Source organism: Diadema setosum, chromosome 5, assembly GCF_964275005.1.
Source record: "Diadema setosum chromosome 5, eeDiaSeto1, whole genome shotgun sequence".
Taxonomy (NCBI): Eukaryota; Metazoa; Echinodermata; class Echinoidea; order Diadematoida; family Diadematidae; genus Diadema; species Diadema setosum.
This window is the reverse complement of record NC_092689.1, coordinates 5,923,183-5,942,273: the sequence shown is the minus strand read 5'-3', so window position 1 is coordinate 5,942,273 and position 19,091 is coordinate 5,923,183. Positions and strand designations below refer to the sequence as shown.

The 19,091-nt window shown below is 37.8% G+C and overlaps 1 protein-coding gene across 1 annotated transcript; it reads right to left on the bottom strand.

The window, feature by feature from the left end:
* Positions 1-4,930: 4,930 nt before the first annotated feature.
* Positions 4,931-17,903, bottom strand: LOC140229027 (cyclin-dependent kinase inhibitor 2A-like). Its single transcript, XM_072309289.1, has 6 exons — positions 17,654-17,903; positions 16,304-16,428; positions 15,278-15,412; positions 10,714-10,825; positions 8,303-8,422; positions 4,931-7,452 (listed from the first exon to the last, which is right to left on the bottom strand). Exons 1-6 carry the CDS (start codon positions 17,702-17,704, stop codon positions 7,351-7,353), a joined length of 645 nt encoding a protein of 214 aa, XP_072165390.1. The 5' UTR covers positions 17,705-17,903; the 3' UTR covers positions 4,931-7,350.
* Between the last annotated feature and the right edge of the window lie 1,188 nt (positions 17,904-19,091).

The window sequence follows — 19,091 nt, the reverse complement described above, 5'->3', positions numbered from 1 at the left end:
TTGATCTGATTATCCCTTCATTGTTATTACAAGTTTTTACATCCTGCCTTTTGTTCCATTCATTATGCAGAGCACGGCTCGATATGATTAAGCACTTGAATAGACCCTGTACTTTTGAGCCTCTTTTTCTCAGTACATGTACACACTTTTCCAGAGTGTGTGCTTTCCAATATTTAGGTAGGTTAGGAGAGTCTGTTGAGTCGAGTTATACACCATTATGTTAAAGCCAGAATCTATTCTTAACTAAAATCATATCTGGTGACTTTTTGTTGCTTTTGTGATCCAGGGCCATACATGTGACCCTGCATCACAAAACCAACAAAAAGTCGCCAGACATGAATTTTTAATTAAAGGCATATTCGGAAAGAGCAGACTGAGCTTTAAAATGATGTACATTTATAACTCGATTCAAATGGACTCCCCTAACCTACCTAAATACTGGAAAGAAAGCACACACTGGTAATGTTTGAGCCGAGAAAAAAAGGCTTTGAAGTACAGTCTATTCAAGCGCTTAATCTTTACCAAGCCTTGCTAGTGGTGCGATGAAAGGGACAAAACACAGGATGTAAACCACAGAAGCAACAACAATGAAGGAATTATCAGATTAAGCTGAAATTGAGCTTGTTCTGTTAACACATTCTGTTCATGATTAATGCCAACTTTCAAAGCAGTAGCATTACCCTTTCAAAAGTTATTAGACTTGAAAGTGAAGAGTGTGCAAGGGATTTCAAGAAATGAAAAGAGGCCCCTAAGACATAACTGATCATTCTACTCTCCCCCAGAAAAGGGTTGTAGAAAAACTGCTGAAAACACACTTTCCCATTCATGTTATGATCTCAAACTTAGAATAATGCAGAAGAAGGATAGCTCATTCAGAAAATATGAAAAAGTCGAGATCGACTTGGTTGATCCATTTCACTTTTGAGTCCTCATGTAAAATCAAGGGGTGTGACTTTTTGTTGGTTTCGTGATGCACGGTCACATAATGTTCCGTGCAGATGTGAAGAAGCAGTGTGGGTTCAAAGGGTGGATTTGAGGGCAGGGTACATGGTATTGACCAATCTCAAGGCAAGGGAACTTGCATCACTTGAAACAGAAAATTTCAGTTTCAATGTCTGCTGAAGGACAAAACTACAATGTACCTTTTAATACAGGTAGGACAATATTGGTTTTTATGCCTCCGCCACGAAGTGGTGCCGGAGGCATTATGTTTTCGGGTTGTCCGTCCGTCCGTCCTTCCGTCCGTCCGTCCGTAATGAATTTTGTGGACAAGGTAACTATCAAAACCTGTTGAGGTATCCTAATGAAACTTGGCATGTATGTGTATTAGGGGGTGAAGTTGTGCCTATCAACTTTTGGGTGCACATGCTCAAGGTCAAAGGTCAAAAGGTCAAGGTCAAATACATAAAATTTAACTATTTCCACCATATCTATTGAATGCCTGAAGATATTTCCTTGAAACTTAGTGTATACATGTATTACCCAATTAAGATTCTCTGGTGAAAGTTTGCGTCATGAGATCAAAGGTCAAAGGTCAAAAGGTCAGGGTCAAATACATGAAATTTCACTATTTTCGCCATATCTATTGAATGCCTGAAGATATTTTCTTGAAACGTAGTGTATACATGTATTACCCAATTAAGATTCTCTGCTGAAAGTTTGGGTCATGAGGTCAAAGGTCAAAGGCCAAAAGGTCAAGTAAAAATATCAAAACTTCTTTTTTTTCTCCGTGCCTTGGAAAATTGTTCAAGGTATCTTCATGGAACATAGTATATACATGTACTGACTGGAAGTGATTATCTAGAGAATGTAGGGTTCATGGGGTCAAAGGTCAGGGGTCAAAGGTCAAGTGCAACACTTCAAAATTTTACTATTTCCCTCATATTTATGCAATGCCAGCAGGGTTATTATTTTTTTACACTTGGTGTATGCATGTGTAACCTAATAGAAATTCTCTGGAAAGTTTTTTTTTTCTTCTTTTTTTGCCTCAAAGGTCAATAGGTCAAAGATCAAGTGAAAGTGCTGAACTAACTTTTTCCTCCATATCTCGAAGTGGCTCAAGTTATCTTGAAACTTAGTACATATTATGCATGTTCTACCTGAAAGTGATTATCTTATGAATTTTAGGGTCAAGGGCCAGATGAAAATGGTAACAATTTACTATTCAATTCAGAAATTGCACTTTTTCTCCACACCTGCACCTTGAAAATTACTCAATGCCTAAATGTATGAATGGGTCAAAGTCAAGTTAAAGTCCTTAAATCCCTAGATACATGCTCTCCTATTCATCCAATTAAACCTAGGTCAAGGAAGGTGAACATTCAACACATTTGTGACAAAGTTGTCATTTCAATATTTTGCCAATTTTGTGAAAATGTAATCACACATTGTCCACATGTACTATCTAGACCTATTGGGAAAATCATGCATTATGGCGGAGGCATACCAGTCGCCAAAGCGACATTTCTAGTTAATACATGTAGTACCAGTTGGGAGTATGTTTAGAGACAAACACCACACACAAGGACATACATTGTACATATACTCTAGCATGACCTTACTCCCTAGACCATCAGTGTGCTGTGTCTTGAAATGCAATTCTACATACTTTCAGATTCAAGTTGATTATTAGATAATAGGAAAATCAGACCAAACGGACTGGCAAAATTTTCATCAGTGGCAAACAGAAAATGTTTAACATGTTTTCACAGAAGTGATGCATTACTTTGTTGGTGACAACCACATGTGGGGAAATAGGTGGTTAGGTGATGATGTCAACTCAAAACTTTCCCATTTACTTTCTGTACCAAAGTAAAAAATAAAGATAAAAAAAAAAAAAATGCCTTCGAAAATCTGGCAATTACAACCCATTCCCCCAACATCTCTATTGCACGGTGTCTACAACACTAAACTTTGATATGAGGGATGCTCATTGAGTGTGTATAATAATTGATTTTAATACAGCAAACCAAGAAGTAGTGTATGTTTGCATCAGCCCTGAGACTTGTGAGGCAATGGCATCATTACCCAATTTGCATATTGTTGGCTGAGAACAAGAAGGGTGTTATTGCAATTTTAGGGGTATTGAGTCATTAGTATCACATTTAGAGCTTGACATCTACATTATGGTGTCGATTTTAAATCATTTTCATTTTCAGTAAAATGTTGAAAATCCAAACCATAAGTGCACTATTTCTGATATTTTGGAACAATTATAAATCTGCCCACTCTTGATTAAATAAATGCTTGATTTCATGAAATTTGATTGTTTCATTTTTATTTATGCTCAAATCTCAAAATGCGATAGTACCCTTCTGCCTTCCAGTTCTCGGCCAACTATAATACAACTGTATTTTTACTGTATTGTTATCATTATGTGGTTGCCACTACAGTAATATTACTGTTTCGTGAAAGCATGAAAAACTAACATTTCAATATCTTTTTCATGAAATGTCTGATTCTGATGAAAGTTCTACCACTCTGTTTAAATAATTCAAATCTTGAACATGGGAATGAAATTGCTAATGACTTCTGAACATGATACATAAACTTGAAAGCTTGTTTGTCCAAGAGAAGTAATGCACTGGTCTGTGTCTACAGTACTAATGACCTCCGAGTCTGAAAGCTATGCAATCAATTTCTCATAGGATGCAGTTATTTCTGGAGACAGAAATATGGAAATGCTGCCCGACAGATAGTCGACCTCTGACAAGCCAGTGACAAAGAGCTTGAGAACCTGCCTATGGTGACAGTTGGCTAAATCCTTGACCGAAAGATCGGTCTGTATCTGGTCGTCACAAATATGTTCCATGGAGACTACGTCTGGTTTCAGGAGAGCCATATACATGTATGTCAAAAAATGATAATAAGTGCAACTAGTAAATGCACTTACCCAAATGTAACAGAAAGGTAACATAAAATATCAACTACACATGAGGTGACTTGCCTGCTAACAACGCTTTCCCCTCATAATACTTAATGCACATTTGTGACGACTGACCGTGCATCACAAAATCAACAAAAAGTTGCACGCCCTGATTTTATGTGCATCAGGTCAACCTAGTCAATCTAAAGTTTTTCATATTTTCTTAAAGAGTAATTCTACATTCTAAAGTTTGGACTCGTAACACAGGTGAAACTGGATTTTTAGCAGTTTTTCTAAAACACTTATTTTGTGGGATAGTGTGATTAGTTATGTCTTGGAGTCCCCTTTTCATTTCTTTAAAACCCTTTTTGTTACACACTCTTCACTACCAACTCGTAACAACTTTGGAAAGGATGATGCTACTGCTTTGAAAGTTGGTATCAGTCACTGACTCTCAATTTCAGCTTCATCTGATAATCCATTCATTATTGTTGCTATGGTGTGTTACATCCTGGGTTTTTTTTTTTTTTTTGTCCCATTCAATGCACAACTTGCACAGCTTGGTAAGATTAAGTGCTTGAGTAGACCCTATATTTCAGAGCCTCCTTTCTCAGCAGGCCTACACACTTTTCCAGTGTAGAGTGTGTGCTTTCTTTCCAGTATTTAGATAGGTTAGGGGAGTCCATTTCAACTGAGTTACACATCATTTTAAAGCTTAAAAGTCTGCTCCTTCAGGATCTGCCCTTAACTAGAAATCTAGTCTGGTGATTTTTTTGTTGATTTTGTGACTCAGGGTTACACGTAGTTTAACTCTTCTTTGGGCTAAAGGACATGGACTACCAGATGAAACTTATTCCATAATACAATGTACTGTACTTCACTGCTGGTAGACCATTGACTGTGGTATCTACATAAATGTAAAGTCCACTCAGAAAGGTGTGTTCACATAGCACACAAAAGACACGTCTGATCGTGAAGCATTGAGTATTCTAGAAAACAGCAACAAAGAGAGCTCGACTGAAATATCTACGTAGCAGTAATTTCATTTGAAATCTATTTTGTAGCATCTGAAAGCTGGAAACATTGGAGGCTATTGTTGGTTACACAAGTAAAAAGTAGAAAACCCAATGGGCCCACAGTCCTTTTTTTTTTCCATATTTTATTTTGCTTCACTTTTCAAAATTTTGTGCTTCATCGTTCAAGATTCAACACAAACAGCATCATGAATGATGTACTTCCTGTACAACATATTCATAGGAAATCTAAAAAAGGGGAAACTACAATAAATCAAAAAGCAAATCTGTACTGTGCAGGTTAATCCATAATCGTACATGTACAGTACAACTTCAATGAAGAAACTGAATATTCACGAGTTGAAAGTACAAAATGTGCATTGTATGTACATGTATCAACTCTGTTAAGAGGATACATGTAGTGTGAATGTAGGCAACCTGTAGCTTAAGATTTGGCAGCTACATAATGCTACTCAGTACCATTTTTGTTACATTATCAAAATTTTCAAGGTATATGTGTTCTCATTGTACAACATACATAGCATCTTCATTAAAATACGATTGAATACTATTTATGTTTGCATAATTATTGAAAGACTGAGTCCCCCTTTGACAAGAAAACACCAATAAAAGTTTAGAATTCACCAAAAAAAAAAAAAAAAAAAATAGCGATATCAATCAAGAGAAATTGTAGTTTTTATGACAAATTGCACTTGACTCTGAGTGATATTGCTTTCCCTGCTAATATACAGCCACCGGGTTGGCGAGCCAAATGCAGTGTCTGGCTTTATACTACAGGAGACTCCTTGAACACAAATAATTGTGACACGCTACAACAAAAGGATCCGAAAGTCGGGGGAAGTTGATTTTCTGAAAATGACACAAAATTACTCCCTTACTCTTTCACTTTAATTTCACTCATAAAAGCAGTGGATTGTGGAAATATTGATGATTTTATGAGAGCATGTCGAGTGGTCTAGGAAATCAGCGTTTCGAGAAAACCACCTTCAAAGTTTTCCTTGTGACGCAATCATGATCAAGGGGAGGTAAGACGGTTTTCACCTCTTCACAATAGCAGGTATGCTCCTAGCAACCTGCGCGATGTTCATTCAAGCTTAGCGCCAGCGGTCTACGCATGACCAATAAGTAACCAGGGTGCCACGCACTGACCAATAAGATCACTCTCTCGTTGCTAGGGGTGGAGTCTATCTGCGGCTCTAAATCCAAATCTTCGGATAGTTTCTGTTCCATTGAAAGTCTGAAAATCATGGCTTAGAAAAATGCTAATTTGTTTACCTTTCCTCTGCTCATTTAGCTTCAAAATTTCAGCAGATGACTAAGGTGCAACATGAGACTACAAAATCATGTCAAAAACAAAACTTCGATGGTTGTAACCGATTTTGATGATCCGACTTCGAACACGATTTTCTCAGTTCAGCTGTCGGCGACTTTCAGATCCTTTTGTAGTGGCGGGTCACAATTTACTTATTGTAATTACCTCTCCTGATGAACAGAGAAGTTAATAATGAATACAATCCTGCAGAGAAGCCATCTCTGGTATAGTCAAGATATTACATGCAGCTCTGTCTTGCAAGCTTCAACAATTCACCAACATGTTGCTTATGCTAAATTCATCCTAAAACATAAATTGCATCCCCCTGTGGAAAGTTAGTTTCAATTTACTTTGATTTTACAATTAATGTTTTATATATCAGTAATCATAACATGCAATATCTAGTGCACTTCATGTTCAGACAACGTAACAGATCAAAACCTCTACCCCTTTAAACTCCACTCTGAAACAGATTACATTCGTGTACAATTAATCTTCTTCTTTTTTTCTTTTTTTGAATCTGCGCAGATTCTGTCAAAGATCAGAACAGGAAATTCAAAACCGATGTAACACGGAATAGTGACTTGAGATGGCCTGCACTCGTCAAATAGCAAAGTGAGGTGTGCAGTTTATTGTGTCAGCCGTATCATGCAATATACAAAACAATGGGAGCATGCACCTGGGTTGCTTTTCAATACCTATCCATTTTTGCATGATTATATTGAGTTTCGGTGATACTGACCGCAAATTTAGCCATTTTTCACATCATGCAAACTCACCTTAATCATCTTACATTTGTATGTTACCATATTGTGGATATTTGGGGAAAAATGAACTGAACAAACAGAAAAATGTGTGAAATTAAGTACAGTGTATACATGATGGCCTCTAGCTACTCTCTCTCAAATAACTTGTGATGCTACCACACTTCGGCAGGCTGAGATTCTCCATGTCATGAAATCCATTCAGGTTAACTGGCCATGCCTGCTGCAGACTCAGCGTTGCCAATGGAAACAATGACGGTCCAATCCTTTGGGATATCCATTCCAGTTACAGAGTTATGTATCGCGGTAAGCGTGCACATATTACTCTTGAATTAGTTCATGACGTTCCCAAAGAGCCTAGAGAAACATGCTGCATCATCTCCGCCAGATGTTGAAGGAAGGATCAGACGAGTTGCTGGATGAATCCTGCGGTCCTTCCTCCTCGATGGAAAGAACGTCTCCACTCTCCGCCAGTTTCTGTCAGTGGAATAATCACAAAATGTCAAGCAAGGACAACGAAGCTTGGCATGCATGTAAACAGCAATGTGAATTGTTGGAGCATTTGTCAATTGTGAAGTAACAAAGGCAGGTTTAAAAGTGTAACATCAATTCATTTCTTTAAAGAAAATTATGTAAGTGTACTCTGAAATTGCAAGGACAACTGGAGTAAAACAACACACTCACAAGAAATATCTAAATTCATCTTTCGTCTGGCTTTCCGTCCCACATTTTTAATTAAATTTGTTAGATGGTTGGGTTGCTGCAGGGATTCAACCCTTAATTTTCTATACCACATTCCCTTGATGTCACCATACAAGTTGTATTGTGGATCCATTCAATACTTAAAAGTTGACTTTGAAAGAAACAAATTATAAACACTGCGAGTACTTTGCTCCAGTGGACAAGGTACTTGGCTGCTACACAGAAGGTCTTGAGTTTAAAAAAAATAATTATCAAATAATAATAATAATAATAATAATAATAATAATAATAATAATAATAATAATTATTATTATTATTATCATTATTATTATTATTATTATTATTATTATTATTATCATTATTATTATTATTATCATCATAATTATTATTATTATTATTATTATTATTATTATTATTATTATTATTATTATTATCATTGTTGTTATCATTATTATTATTGTTAGTATTATCAGTAGTAGTAGTAGTAGTATCATCACCATCAACCTCACCACAGTCATCATTGATATTACTGCTACTACTTACATCCTGTATGTTTTAATACAATGCACCTGTCATTTTGTGGGATACTGTAGTAGGTAATAATGGCTTTAGTGTATTAACTTACACGTTTATAATCCAAGTCGGTGCCTCCTCTCATTGGCTGTGATTTCATCACATACGCTGAGCCGGGTCTGGAGAAATGTGCATAGTCTGAGCGAGGTATAGTTGGATCATAGTCTTTCACCTGTAAGGGAAGCACATCCCAAATGGCATGAGAGAGCGGAGTACATGACAGGAGGGCTTCAAGGAAGGACAGCGTCAAGGCTTCCTATGAGAAACCTTCCAAAATCAACTTTAAGAATGGCAGAAAGAAATATTCCTTAATTAAAGGGCACGTTCACCTTCATATAAATGTGAATTGAGTGAATGCAGCAATAGTACAACATATCAGTGAAAGTTTGAGAAAAATCAGACAATCTGTTCAAAAGTTATGAATTTTTTATGTTTCCGCGCAATCACTTCTGGATGAGAAGACTACTACAGTTTATGATGTCACATGCGCAGAACGATCTAGGGAAATATAAAGAGAATTTCACAAAATATAAACAAAAGTGCAGATTCCCTCAGCTTGTCACTGGTGTCTGTTAAAGGGTAAATGATTCTCCATGCCTTCTGCAAGAGGCAAGTCAAATGCTCTTTTATTAGGCACGAAAAGTGAAAATATGTCCGATTTTCTTTATATTTTCTTTACAGTTGTATCATTCTACATATGTGACATCTCAAGCTGTAGAAGTCTTCTCATCCAGTAATGGTGGCACTGAAACTTCAAAATTCATAACTTTTGAACAGATTGTCCGATTTTCCTCAAACTTTCACTAACGTTAATTATTAATATTGTTGCACATGTATATGAAGGTGAACTTGACCTTTAACACGTTCAGTGACCTCTGAAACCATTTGTATAAGTTTAAAGATTGATTTTAAAACTCCTGACCAAGGAAAGTCTGGTGCAGGATATTATTACTGGCTGTATGTTGATATTTCAGAATAGCATGCTTTATCAAATATGACTTCCAGCATAACAATGAAATCTAACTTTCACTGCAAACAAAACAATATTCTATAAACTGGATACTCCTAAGGAGATAGAAAAAAAAAACAAACAAACAACGTACAGTACTGTAATTTCATAGTCCAAAGTTATTTTTCTCATACAAGTAAAAACAAAATTGATACAGTCACACTTCCTCGAGCATGGATGACTTATACAGTTGTATCCTTACACTATCAAATCAGCATTAAATTAGTATGCCCATTAATGGTTGGACAAGGTATTCTTCTTTTTCTTTTTCAATTTGTGAATTCAGCAGCTTAGATACTGTTTCACAAGCATTATTTGACTGTATCTTTAATGGTCTTCTATTACTGGCTGTACAAGTAATGAAGTCTTGCAACTGGTCTGTTTAGGATAGGGTCTTTTTTCTAAAGAAAGGGCACAGCAAAGCTCACCATTGGTCAAGAATTCATCATCTACCACATGTACTAGCCTGGGTGAGTCCTTAACCCTATAAAGCCCAAGCTATTTTGACCCTTCCCAGGTCCAAGGGGGGGGGGGGGGGGGCAACATTGTGCCCCCTATATAACTTTTTTATTGTTTGATGTATCATCGTCGTATTTGGCACATGGGTAGAGCAACTCATACTCTACCTGACTGCATATTTGAATTTTTTCGAGGTCATCCATAGAGGGCGCTATTTACCAAAATATAAAGAAATACATTTAGGAAATGTGCTAAAGACATGATTTTTCTTTATCCCCTGTGTATTACTATTATATGTCTTATCATAGATCAATCATTTTCATATTTGCCACAAATGATATACAAGTCGAATCTCATTATTTGTTATGGTTGAAATTTCTCAAGGTCACCACATGGGGGCGCTATTCATAACAACAAGGAAATACATTATGAGACCTGTGATGCATTGTTTGTGATATTGGAATTTTAAGTTTGCAGATTATGATACACAAATGATATTACAGGCATAACTTGGGTGAAGGAATCAAAATGACACAAAATAGAAGGGCAATCTTTGGAAAATACTGTTGTTTTCAATTATCTTTATTATATCTATTGTTTTATGTCTCTGTCACATATAAACCAAGGAAATAATAGGAAAAACATTTCAGGGCCATAATTATTTCACATTTTGCTTCTTCAGCAAAAATCAGCAAAGAAACGCCCATTTCATACATTATAATATTGTTAATTGAAATTGGAACAGAAAAATACGCAAAATCTGACTGACATGGTTGTGAGTTTATGGTTGCCATGGCAACCAGCAATATCAAATATAACTAAATTATATATCACAATGTTTGCAATAAGATTTTAGGAAAAGCCACCAAATTTGGTTGAAATTGGATAAAGGGCAAAGGAGTGGCAAATGAAAATCTGATAGGGGGCACAATGTGCCCCCCCCCCCCCTTGGGTTTTATAGGGTTAACACACCATCATGTGTTTAAGCAGCATACCTTTTTAACAATATCCAGTCGGACGAGCTCTGCCTTTGGCGTCCTCTTGCACCCCTCGGTGGCAAAGAACGGCCATATCGCTTCCAGGGCAGACGCAAAGTCTGATGACGTCCTGTGAAATTAGTCAGTCAGTCATTGCAACTTTATTTCACAGAAGCTCGTGAGATCTTACAACAGGGATGACTGTTTGGCAGCCTCATTCCGCAAACTCATCACAAACAAGATGCACACAAGGAAATTAATCCCAACTAATGCTGTCCCATTTAAACAAAGAGTTTCTAGAACAAACAATAATAAACTAACACAGACTTTCACAAAACTGGGGTCTGACAAGGTATTCGATAAATACAGCTTCATCGGGTGTCCCTATCAGATAAGCACTTTTTCCCGATTAATTTTAGCTTATATAATTGTACAAAGGAAGTCTTTAGTTACAAAATAATTATGTGGATAACGCTAGACTGTATGTAAATAGCAAGCTGCCTGTGAACACTGTCACAAACAGCCTTGAAGCTTAATGGAATATCACACCACTACGGTACAACTTACATCAACCCTCCATTGTGTTCTAAGTGGGCGTGTTCATGCACCATTGTGTATTTGGTTGATTCAAATGAACCTTGACATCCCAATGAATGACTCAAGTATACCAGCAGATATCAAATTATTGTCTACCTACCCCACCCCCCCCAAAAAAAAAAAATAAAAATAAAGATAAAAATAAAAACCTCTCAAAAAGATTGACCTTGTGCTGGTGACACTGCGTCAGTCAGAAACTTTATGGCAAAGATGGGGAGGATGATCATTATTATGCAACCAAGGCATTTTCAAACTTTATGGTAAGTTAAAGCAAAGTAAGCACTTTTCTAGAAAATCAACACTTAATTTTTTATCATTGGTCTGGGTGGAGAAGCAAACTTAGATTCAAATATTGCAGACAACAAGCACTTGAGCTACTAACACAGCTATAAGGGTGTAAAGAGTTATGGGGCAGAGAAAATGAGGGTAACTTTTAATTTTCAGAATTTGCTATGAATTTTGGTCTTATAACCAATTTCCCTCATCTTACTTTAACACTGCATTACTATCAATATAAAACCAAAAGAAAACCTGATATTTAATAACTACAAATACCATGGAACATGCAAAGGTTTCTGATTGGTTGATCGTCAGTTTTGGGCCATTGTACATTTCATTAAAGGACAAGTTCACCTTCATAAACATAAGGATTGAGAGAATGCAGCGATATTAGTAGAACACATCAGTGAAAGTTTGAGGAAAATTGGACAATCGATGCAGGAGTTATGAATTTTTAAAATTTTTGTGTTGGAACCGCTGGATGAGGAGACTACTAAGGCTCATAATGTCATATGAGTACAACAGTGTAAAGAAAATGTAAAGAAAATTCAACATATTTTCACTATTTTCGCACAATAAAAGAGCACTTGACTTGCCTCTTTCTAAAGGCAATGGGAATAATATTACCCATAACATATGTCAGTAACGAGTCAAGGGAATGTGTACTTTTTTCAAAAGATGAAATTTTGTGAAATTCTCTTTATATTTTCCTTATATTGTCGTACGCATGTGACATCATACACTGCAGTAGTCTTCTCATCCAGCGGTGACTGCACAAAAAATTGAAAAATTCATAACTTTTGAACGGATTGTCCGATTTTCCTCAAACTTTCAATGATGTGTTCTACTAACACTGCTACATTCTCTCAATCCTTATGTTAATGAAGGTGAACTTGTCCTTTAATGTAGCCACATTCTTGGCATGCATTCACTGATGCATTGGTACTGTCATTTTGGATATTCTATCTCTCTCTGTCATGTTATTTTAGTTTTCTTTTGTTTTCTTTTGTTTGCTTTTGTTTGGTTTTGTTTGTTTTGGTTTTGTTTGGGTTGGTTTGGTTTTCACTGCTGACATAAAAGGAAAAAGTGCAATAGGGGTGTGAGGTCACTTTCAGAGGGCGATGTTACTGTTGAGCCTTGCGGGAATTTAAGTGATGGAGTACAGTATGACAGATGTGTCATAACCACACTGTGTCTCAGTAGTAACTGAAACTTTCCCCAATTTTAACACTTCCTCATAAAGCAGATTGTCTGTAGACCTATGTATATGCATTACTGTTACCAGTGATGGTACCATAAACGTACTAGCTCCATGATATACTGAAACTGCACACAAACCCACCAGTTTTGAATATCTCTGCTGCATTTATGATGTCAGAACATTGTACTGCCTCAATGATGATATAAATACACACAACATACAAAAATTGTAAGTGCACTAGTAAAGGAAGTTCCTAATTCCATGGGTAAACGAGCATAATTATGGTTTGGTGAATGCAACTCCCAGCTTGCATTTTACATGCTCCTTGCCTGTATGTGTGAGTGTGTGTGTGTGTGTGTGTGTGTGTGTGTGTGTGCGCGCGCATGTGTAGCGACAAGGGCTGGGAAGTTACATTTACATTTACATTTTAAACATGGTCCTGGTGTTTTAGTCAAATGCGTACGCGGGCGCACGGCGCAAGTTTCCTATAGAGACATACGCTATTGACTCCTCTTTAGCGCTTATGCTTTGGCCCACTTTCCCGAGTCCGAAGAAGTCCGATTCACTGTAGTCAGTGGTCGGATCACAGATTCGGCTGAGGGAGATGACAGCTTTAGCAAACTTCTTTTGTGATGTCATAATAACAAGCACATATGCACGTACCCTGGCATTACTACAGACTGCACGATGCGCAGAGAAGACAACAAAGGCAACGTTACTTAGCAACACCTACGCACTTTACTCTTGATGACGGCTAAACTTTGGTAATCTTTGTATCAATGCTAACGGTGATCGGCAGTATCATCAACAGCGCCCTCCTACACTACCGGGACTATGCACCTTTAATACAACAGTGGAAAGTTTTACATAATCTGCTGAAACGAATCATGATGTTATTCATAAAATGAATTTTGGTCTTTGATTTGTATTCCGTGTAAAGAGAGGAATTGTATCTCCATCTCTTTCCTTTCATTTTCCCTCTCTTTCTTTCAATCTCTTTTTCTCTCTTGTTCTCTTCTTCTCTCGCAGTCTGTCCTCTCTTTTTTCCCTACATTTTCCAGTGTGCTCCTCTTCAACGAGTCTATCTCCACGATTTTACACTCTTTGTGGTAGGCTAATGTGTGGGCAGAAGCAGAATACCAGTTTATGTCACAAAATGCATTTGCCGGTGCATGTGTTTGTTCGTTTCTTTTTTTTTCTGCGTGTAGTGTGTGTGTGAGTTTTGTGTGTTGTGAGTATGCGTGTTTTGTTTTTGTATGTACAAGATGTGCTTGTGTGTGTGGGTCTGTGTGTGTGGGTGTGTGTGTGTGTGTGTATATAATTGTGTGTGTAAGATGTTTGTGTATAGAAAGCGGGAGGGGGGAAGTTGACAGGTGCAGGGGGAGGGGAAGAGAGGGGATGGGGGGACTGGGAAAAAAAGAAAAGATTACAGGGTCAGGAGGGGCAGCTGTGGAGAGCCGCAGAGAGAGTGGATTCCTTTGGGCAATTTACAAGATGATGACATTCTGTTTCGCCGTACAATTGTGCTTGGAGTTTTTTTTTTTTTTTCTCTCTCTCTCTCTCTCTCTCTCTCTCTTCAATGATTAATTCTTGGTGACTGGAATGCTAGGTGTTGAAATATTAAGTTTAATTTCAATTTTTAAGAAAGTATTATTTATGCAAGGCAGGTAGTACTTTCAGGGTATAACACTGTTGCTATTTGCATTAAAAAATGTGTGATTTTTCAGTTTGTTTAGTGGCACCAGCTGATAATATCATAAGAGTATTGATTTGAATGTCAATAAATAAAGATTTTTGAATAAAAGTGTGTGTCTGTGTGTGTTGTGTGTATATGTGTGTTTTACAGACAGTTTTCTGATGGTTTGGGAATACCTCATTACTTCATACAGACATTGATATTGACACTGTTGAGCTAACCGTGACTTTCACTTGTAATGATATTCCCATGATCTTTGTGTAAACTAAACCCTTTTAATAGAAAGAAGCTCCTCTGAACAGTTGCAGTACAGGGTACAGCAGCTGTCAAGCTATAATTAGTAATGTCACGTTTTTCTTGTCAGGCAGGCTGCACACATTCCTCATAATTGATAACATTAGACAGCCTTTTTATACATCATCTGCATCCATTAAAAAAAGAAGAAGAAAAAGGCTACTGAATGCGCAGTCCATAATCAATGAGTCTCTACATTATGCAGACAGTTTTAAACTCTTGTTAAAAAAACAAACAACCCAAAAATAAAAAAATAAAACGCTTCATGAAGTGTTTCATGACATCACCAAATACAAAGAGAATAAGACAGCTGATTCTCTCATGGTTAATTGAAATTTTGACCTGTCTCTGAGTTACAGAAATGGAGCATAAATTTGTGGGTGGACAAAAGTGACAGAAGGTTTGGCAGACAAGTGGATATGAAGCTTAGATAGTATATTCTGTGTATGTGTTATATCATCTCTTGCTGTCTGCTGATTGACGTGCAACAGAATGTTTCTAGAACATCATCTTACCGTCCTTTGTTGTCCTTGAGTGTTAAATTAGGCTTGGCCTCCAAGAGTTTCATCAGTACTTTTCCATGGCCTTGGAAAGCTGCACAGTGACATGGGGTCCACAGGGTTCCGCCATTACTCAGATTCACGTCCGCTCTGCAGAAGATCAAAGGATATCAAAACAAGCACATAGACAAAAAAAGGCTTTTAAAATGGACATGTTGTGTACCATAACGTCAGTCACATATAACAGAGTTTTTGTATCAATTTTGCCTCTCGTAACCACAAATTTCTGCATGATTCAGACAGAGTGCAAAAGGACATTATTAAATACTCACACAATTTACATCTATTGATTTAAAGGCTTTATGTTAAAAAATAAATTAAAAAAAAATTACACATATGTTAAGAACTCAAACACTCATACTCCAGTGCCCTCTTTACCAAAGAATAAAAAAAAACAACAAAACAAAACCTCACAAAAAAAAAAAAAAAATTGAAAAGATAGAGGCTTATGAAATGATAATCTGATCAAGACTACTGGTACTATTTTGCTGTGACCACTTGACAACTTTGAGGAAGTCTGACAGTCCATCCCTTACAGTATGCTGAATTGGGGTTAAATATTTGCACACCCACTGTCTTAACCCCTTGCATTATCCTTACTGTGCTTTGTTCGCCTACCAGTACACTTGATACAGTGCTGTCTTTGCCCATGGGTGCAGATGTCTGGAAACTAATAGTCAAGGAATCAAGAGCAAGTTCACTCAGGTGAAGCCCAAGTCCATGAAGGCCACAGTGACACATTGAGGGATTGGGGGGGATAAAGTAATCAGATTACTTAATCCCTTGATGTGTCACTAAGGTTTTCTTGGACTTGGGCTACCCCTGAGTGAGCTTGCTAACTTCACCACTAGGTCGAGGTTAGATGGATAACCGAATAGTAATGACAAAGCCCAGCAAGATAAGGTGTAAATATCTGGGCACCGTAAAGGGGTTAAAGGTAAACTCCTTTTGGAAGGAGTTGTGCTGTGAGAGCGCACCTACCCATGCTTAAGGAGATATTCTGCAATGTCGCTGTAACCCCAGAATGCTGCATTGCACAGTGGTGTGAAGCCATCTCTCGACTTCTGGTTGACATCTGCCCCATCTCTCACAAGTCTTTTCACCAACTGAAAAGGAAAGCAGAAGCACGAGTATGTGTATTACGGAGATCTCACAAATGACAGTAATCCAATGTTTCATTCACTGAACCACTAGATCCACTGGCTTGCTGTCAATGATCGAACGGGGATCCAGAAGATAACCAGCTCATAGTGTCATCAGTATATATTTTGGATAGTTCTTTCTCATGGTACATATTATTATTATCTAACACACATTACACTATTAAAGTTTCACGAAAATACCTTCAGGCATGAATCTCGATGCAGAAACATTGTTGTCTTTTGTTCAAGGAAACAAATGGCTATCCTGGGTTTTAGGGGTCTAAATTATTTTGGGCTGCTAACTTCAGCACAGGCATAGATACGGACTATGGAAAGCCAAAATGGTTTTCACCATAACCCTAACCCTAACCTAAACCCTAACCCTAACCCTAAAACCCTAACCCTTACCCTATAACCCTAACCCTATAACTCTAACCCTAACCCTATAACCCTAACCCTAACCCTATTTGGCTTTCCATAGTCCGTATCTATGCCTGTGCTGAAGACTGTGAAGTTAGAAGCCCAAAATAATTTAGACCCCTAAAACCCAGGATAGCCAAACAAATGCCCAATTACAGTGTAAATGAGGATTGAGTGAAAGCAGCAATATCAGTAACACATTGGTAAAAGATGAAAAAAAATCATTCCAAAGTTATGAATTTATTTAGACCCCTGTAGTTGGAGAAATTTGAGATGAATTCCACTATTTTCATGATTTTACATCTAGAGTACTACTAGACACTAGGTCTAGATCTATAATTTATATAGATTTAGACTTAGTTTTATCAGTTTATGTGCTCAACTATTTTCCTGAATATCCTTTTAACTAAAGTCCAATCCACATCCTGTCGAGCTGAGGTTTGATGATGAAATTAATATGTGCATAGTATAGAATTCACTCAAAGGCACAGCTTCAGCCTTCAGTTCTAGCTACATGAATGTACAATGTGCGTGCATGCTTGTGACCTTCCAAAGTAACAGACTCACTAACAAATAATAACAGGCACGGGACTACGGTACATGTATCATACGGGACGACCATTCCAGTGAAAGCATAAAACAGTCATAGAATATTACAAAACCTAGTAGAAACACTTAAAATGTAAAAAAAATGTGTCGGAATGCAGTGTTTCGGTGAAAAATAGTGGTTTGAAATCAATGACTTGACGAAAAACAAATATATCCTCACATTTATGTCGCCACTGGCAGCCGCTGTTGCTAGGTCACTGCACGCTTCCATCTTAGCTTCGCGGATTACTCAGAGAGAGGGTGTGGTTGGTACTACCATGGACCCTACCGGTCCATGGTACTACGTAGCTATATAGTTTATGTTGGTAGTAGCTGGCCAGCAGCAGCGAGCCATCTACTCAATCGTTGATCGTACAGCTGGCAATGCAAGATAATGGTGTCTTTCAGTATACAAATGACGCACAGGTCTGAGTGCGTCAGTCGGAATTATAGAATGGGTAGCGAGAATCCTGCGATCTGATTGGTCGAGAGCTATGTATTCATTTTTACTGGCCGCACGCTGAGTCACAGTGGTAAACATGTTATCGCGCACTTAGCAAGAGTACGCGTACTTGTAACAAAGGTTCGCGCACTAAAGCAAGCGTTCGCGCACTCAGCTTGGCCATGCATCCAGTAAAAACTTACGCATGGCTGGCCATGCATCCAGTAAAAACGGTAAGTACGGGTATGCATGCCCTTTACGGAAAGCCAAAAGGAAATGTATCCAGTAATTTTGTCATCGGGTAACACGATAGAAAACTGGGTTTTTGACAAGAAAATTACCCATTCTATAAATCAAATGACGCACATGTCTTTTCGTGCGTCAGTCGGAATATAGTGTGCATGCGGTAACTATGGAATTTAGCCTAAACCCACTCGGCTTCGCCTCGTGGGTTAAGCATTCCATAGTTACCTTATGCACACAATTCCGACTGACGCACTCAGACCTGTGCGTCATTTGTATATTGTGTGCATAAGGTAACTATGGAATGCTTAACCCACGAGGCGAAGCCGAGTGGGTTTAGGCTAAAATTCCATAGTTACCGCATGCACACTATATTCCGACTGACGCACGAAAAGACATGTGCGTCATTTGATTTATAGAATGGGTAATTTTCTTGTCAAAAACCCAGTTTTCTATCGTGTTACCCGATGACAAAATTACTGGATGCATTTCCTTTTGGCTTTCCGTAAAGGGCATGCATACCCGTACTTACCGTTTTTACTGGATGCATGGCCAGCCATGCATAAGTTTTTACTGGATGCATGGCCAAGCTGAGTGCGCGAACGCTTGCTTTAGTGCGCGAACCTTTGTTACAAGTACGCGTACTCTTGCTAAGTGCGCGATAACATGTTTACCACTGTGACTCAGCGTGCAGCCAGTAAAAATGAACACATAGCTCTCGACCAATCAGATTGCAGAATTCTCGCTACCCATTCTATAATACTGGGTATGTGGTTCGGATCTTTTATAATGTAGGCCTAACATGCACTATTGGGGAAAAAAGGAACACGAAATGAAGAAATGGGGAGAAAGAGAGGTGGAACCGAATTTACCAGTTGTGTCTGCGATACCAAGTTAATTGGCTTGAAATATCAGTGCTTGTCTCACGAAAACA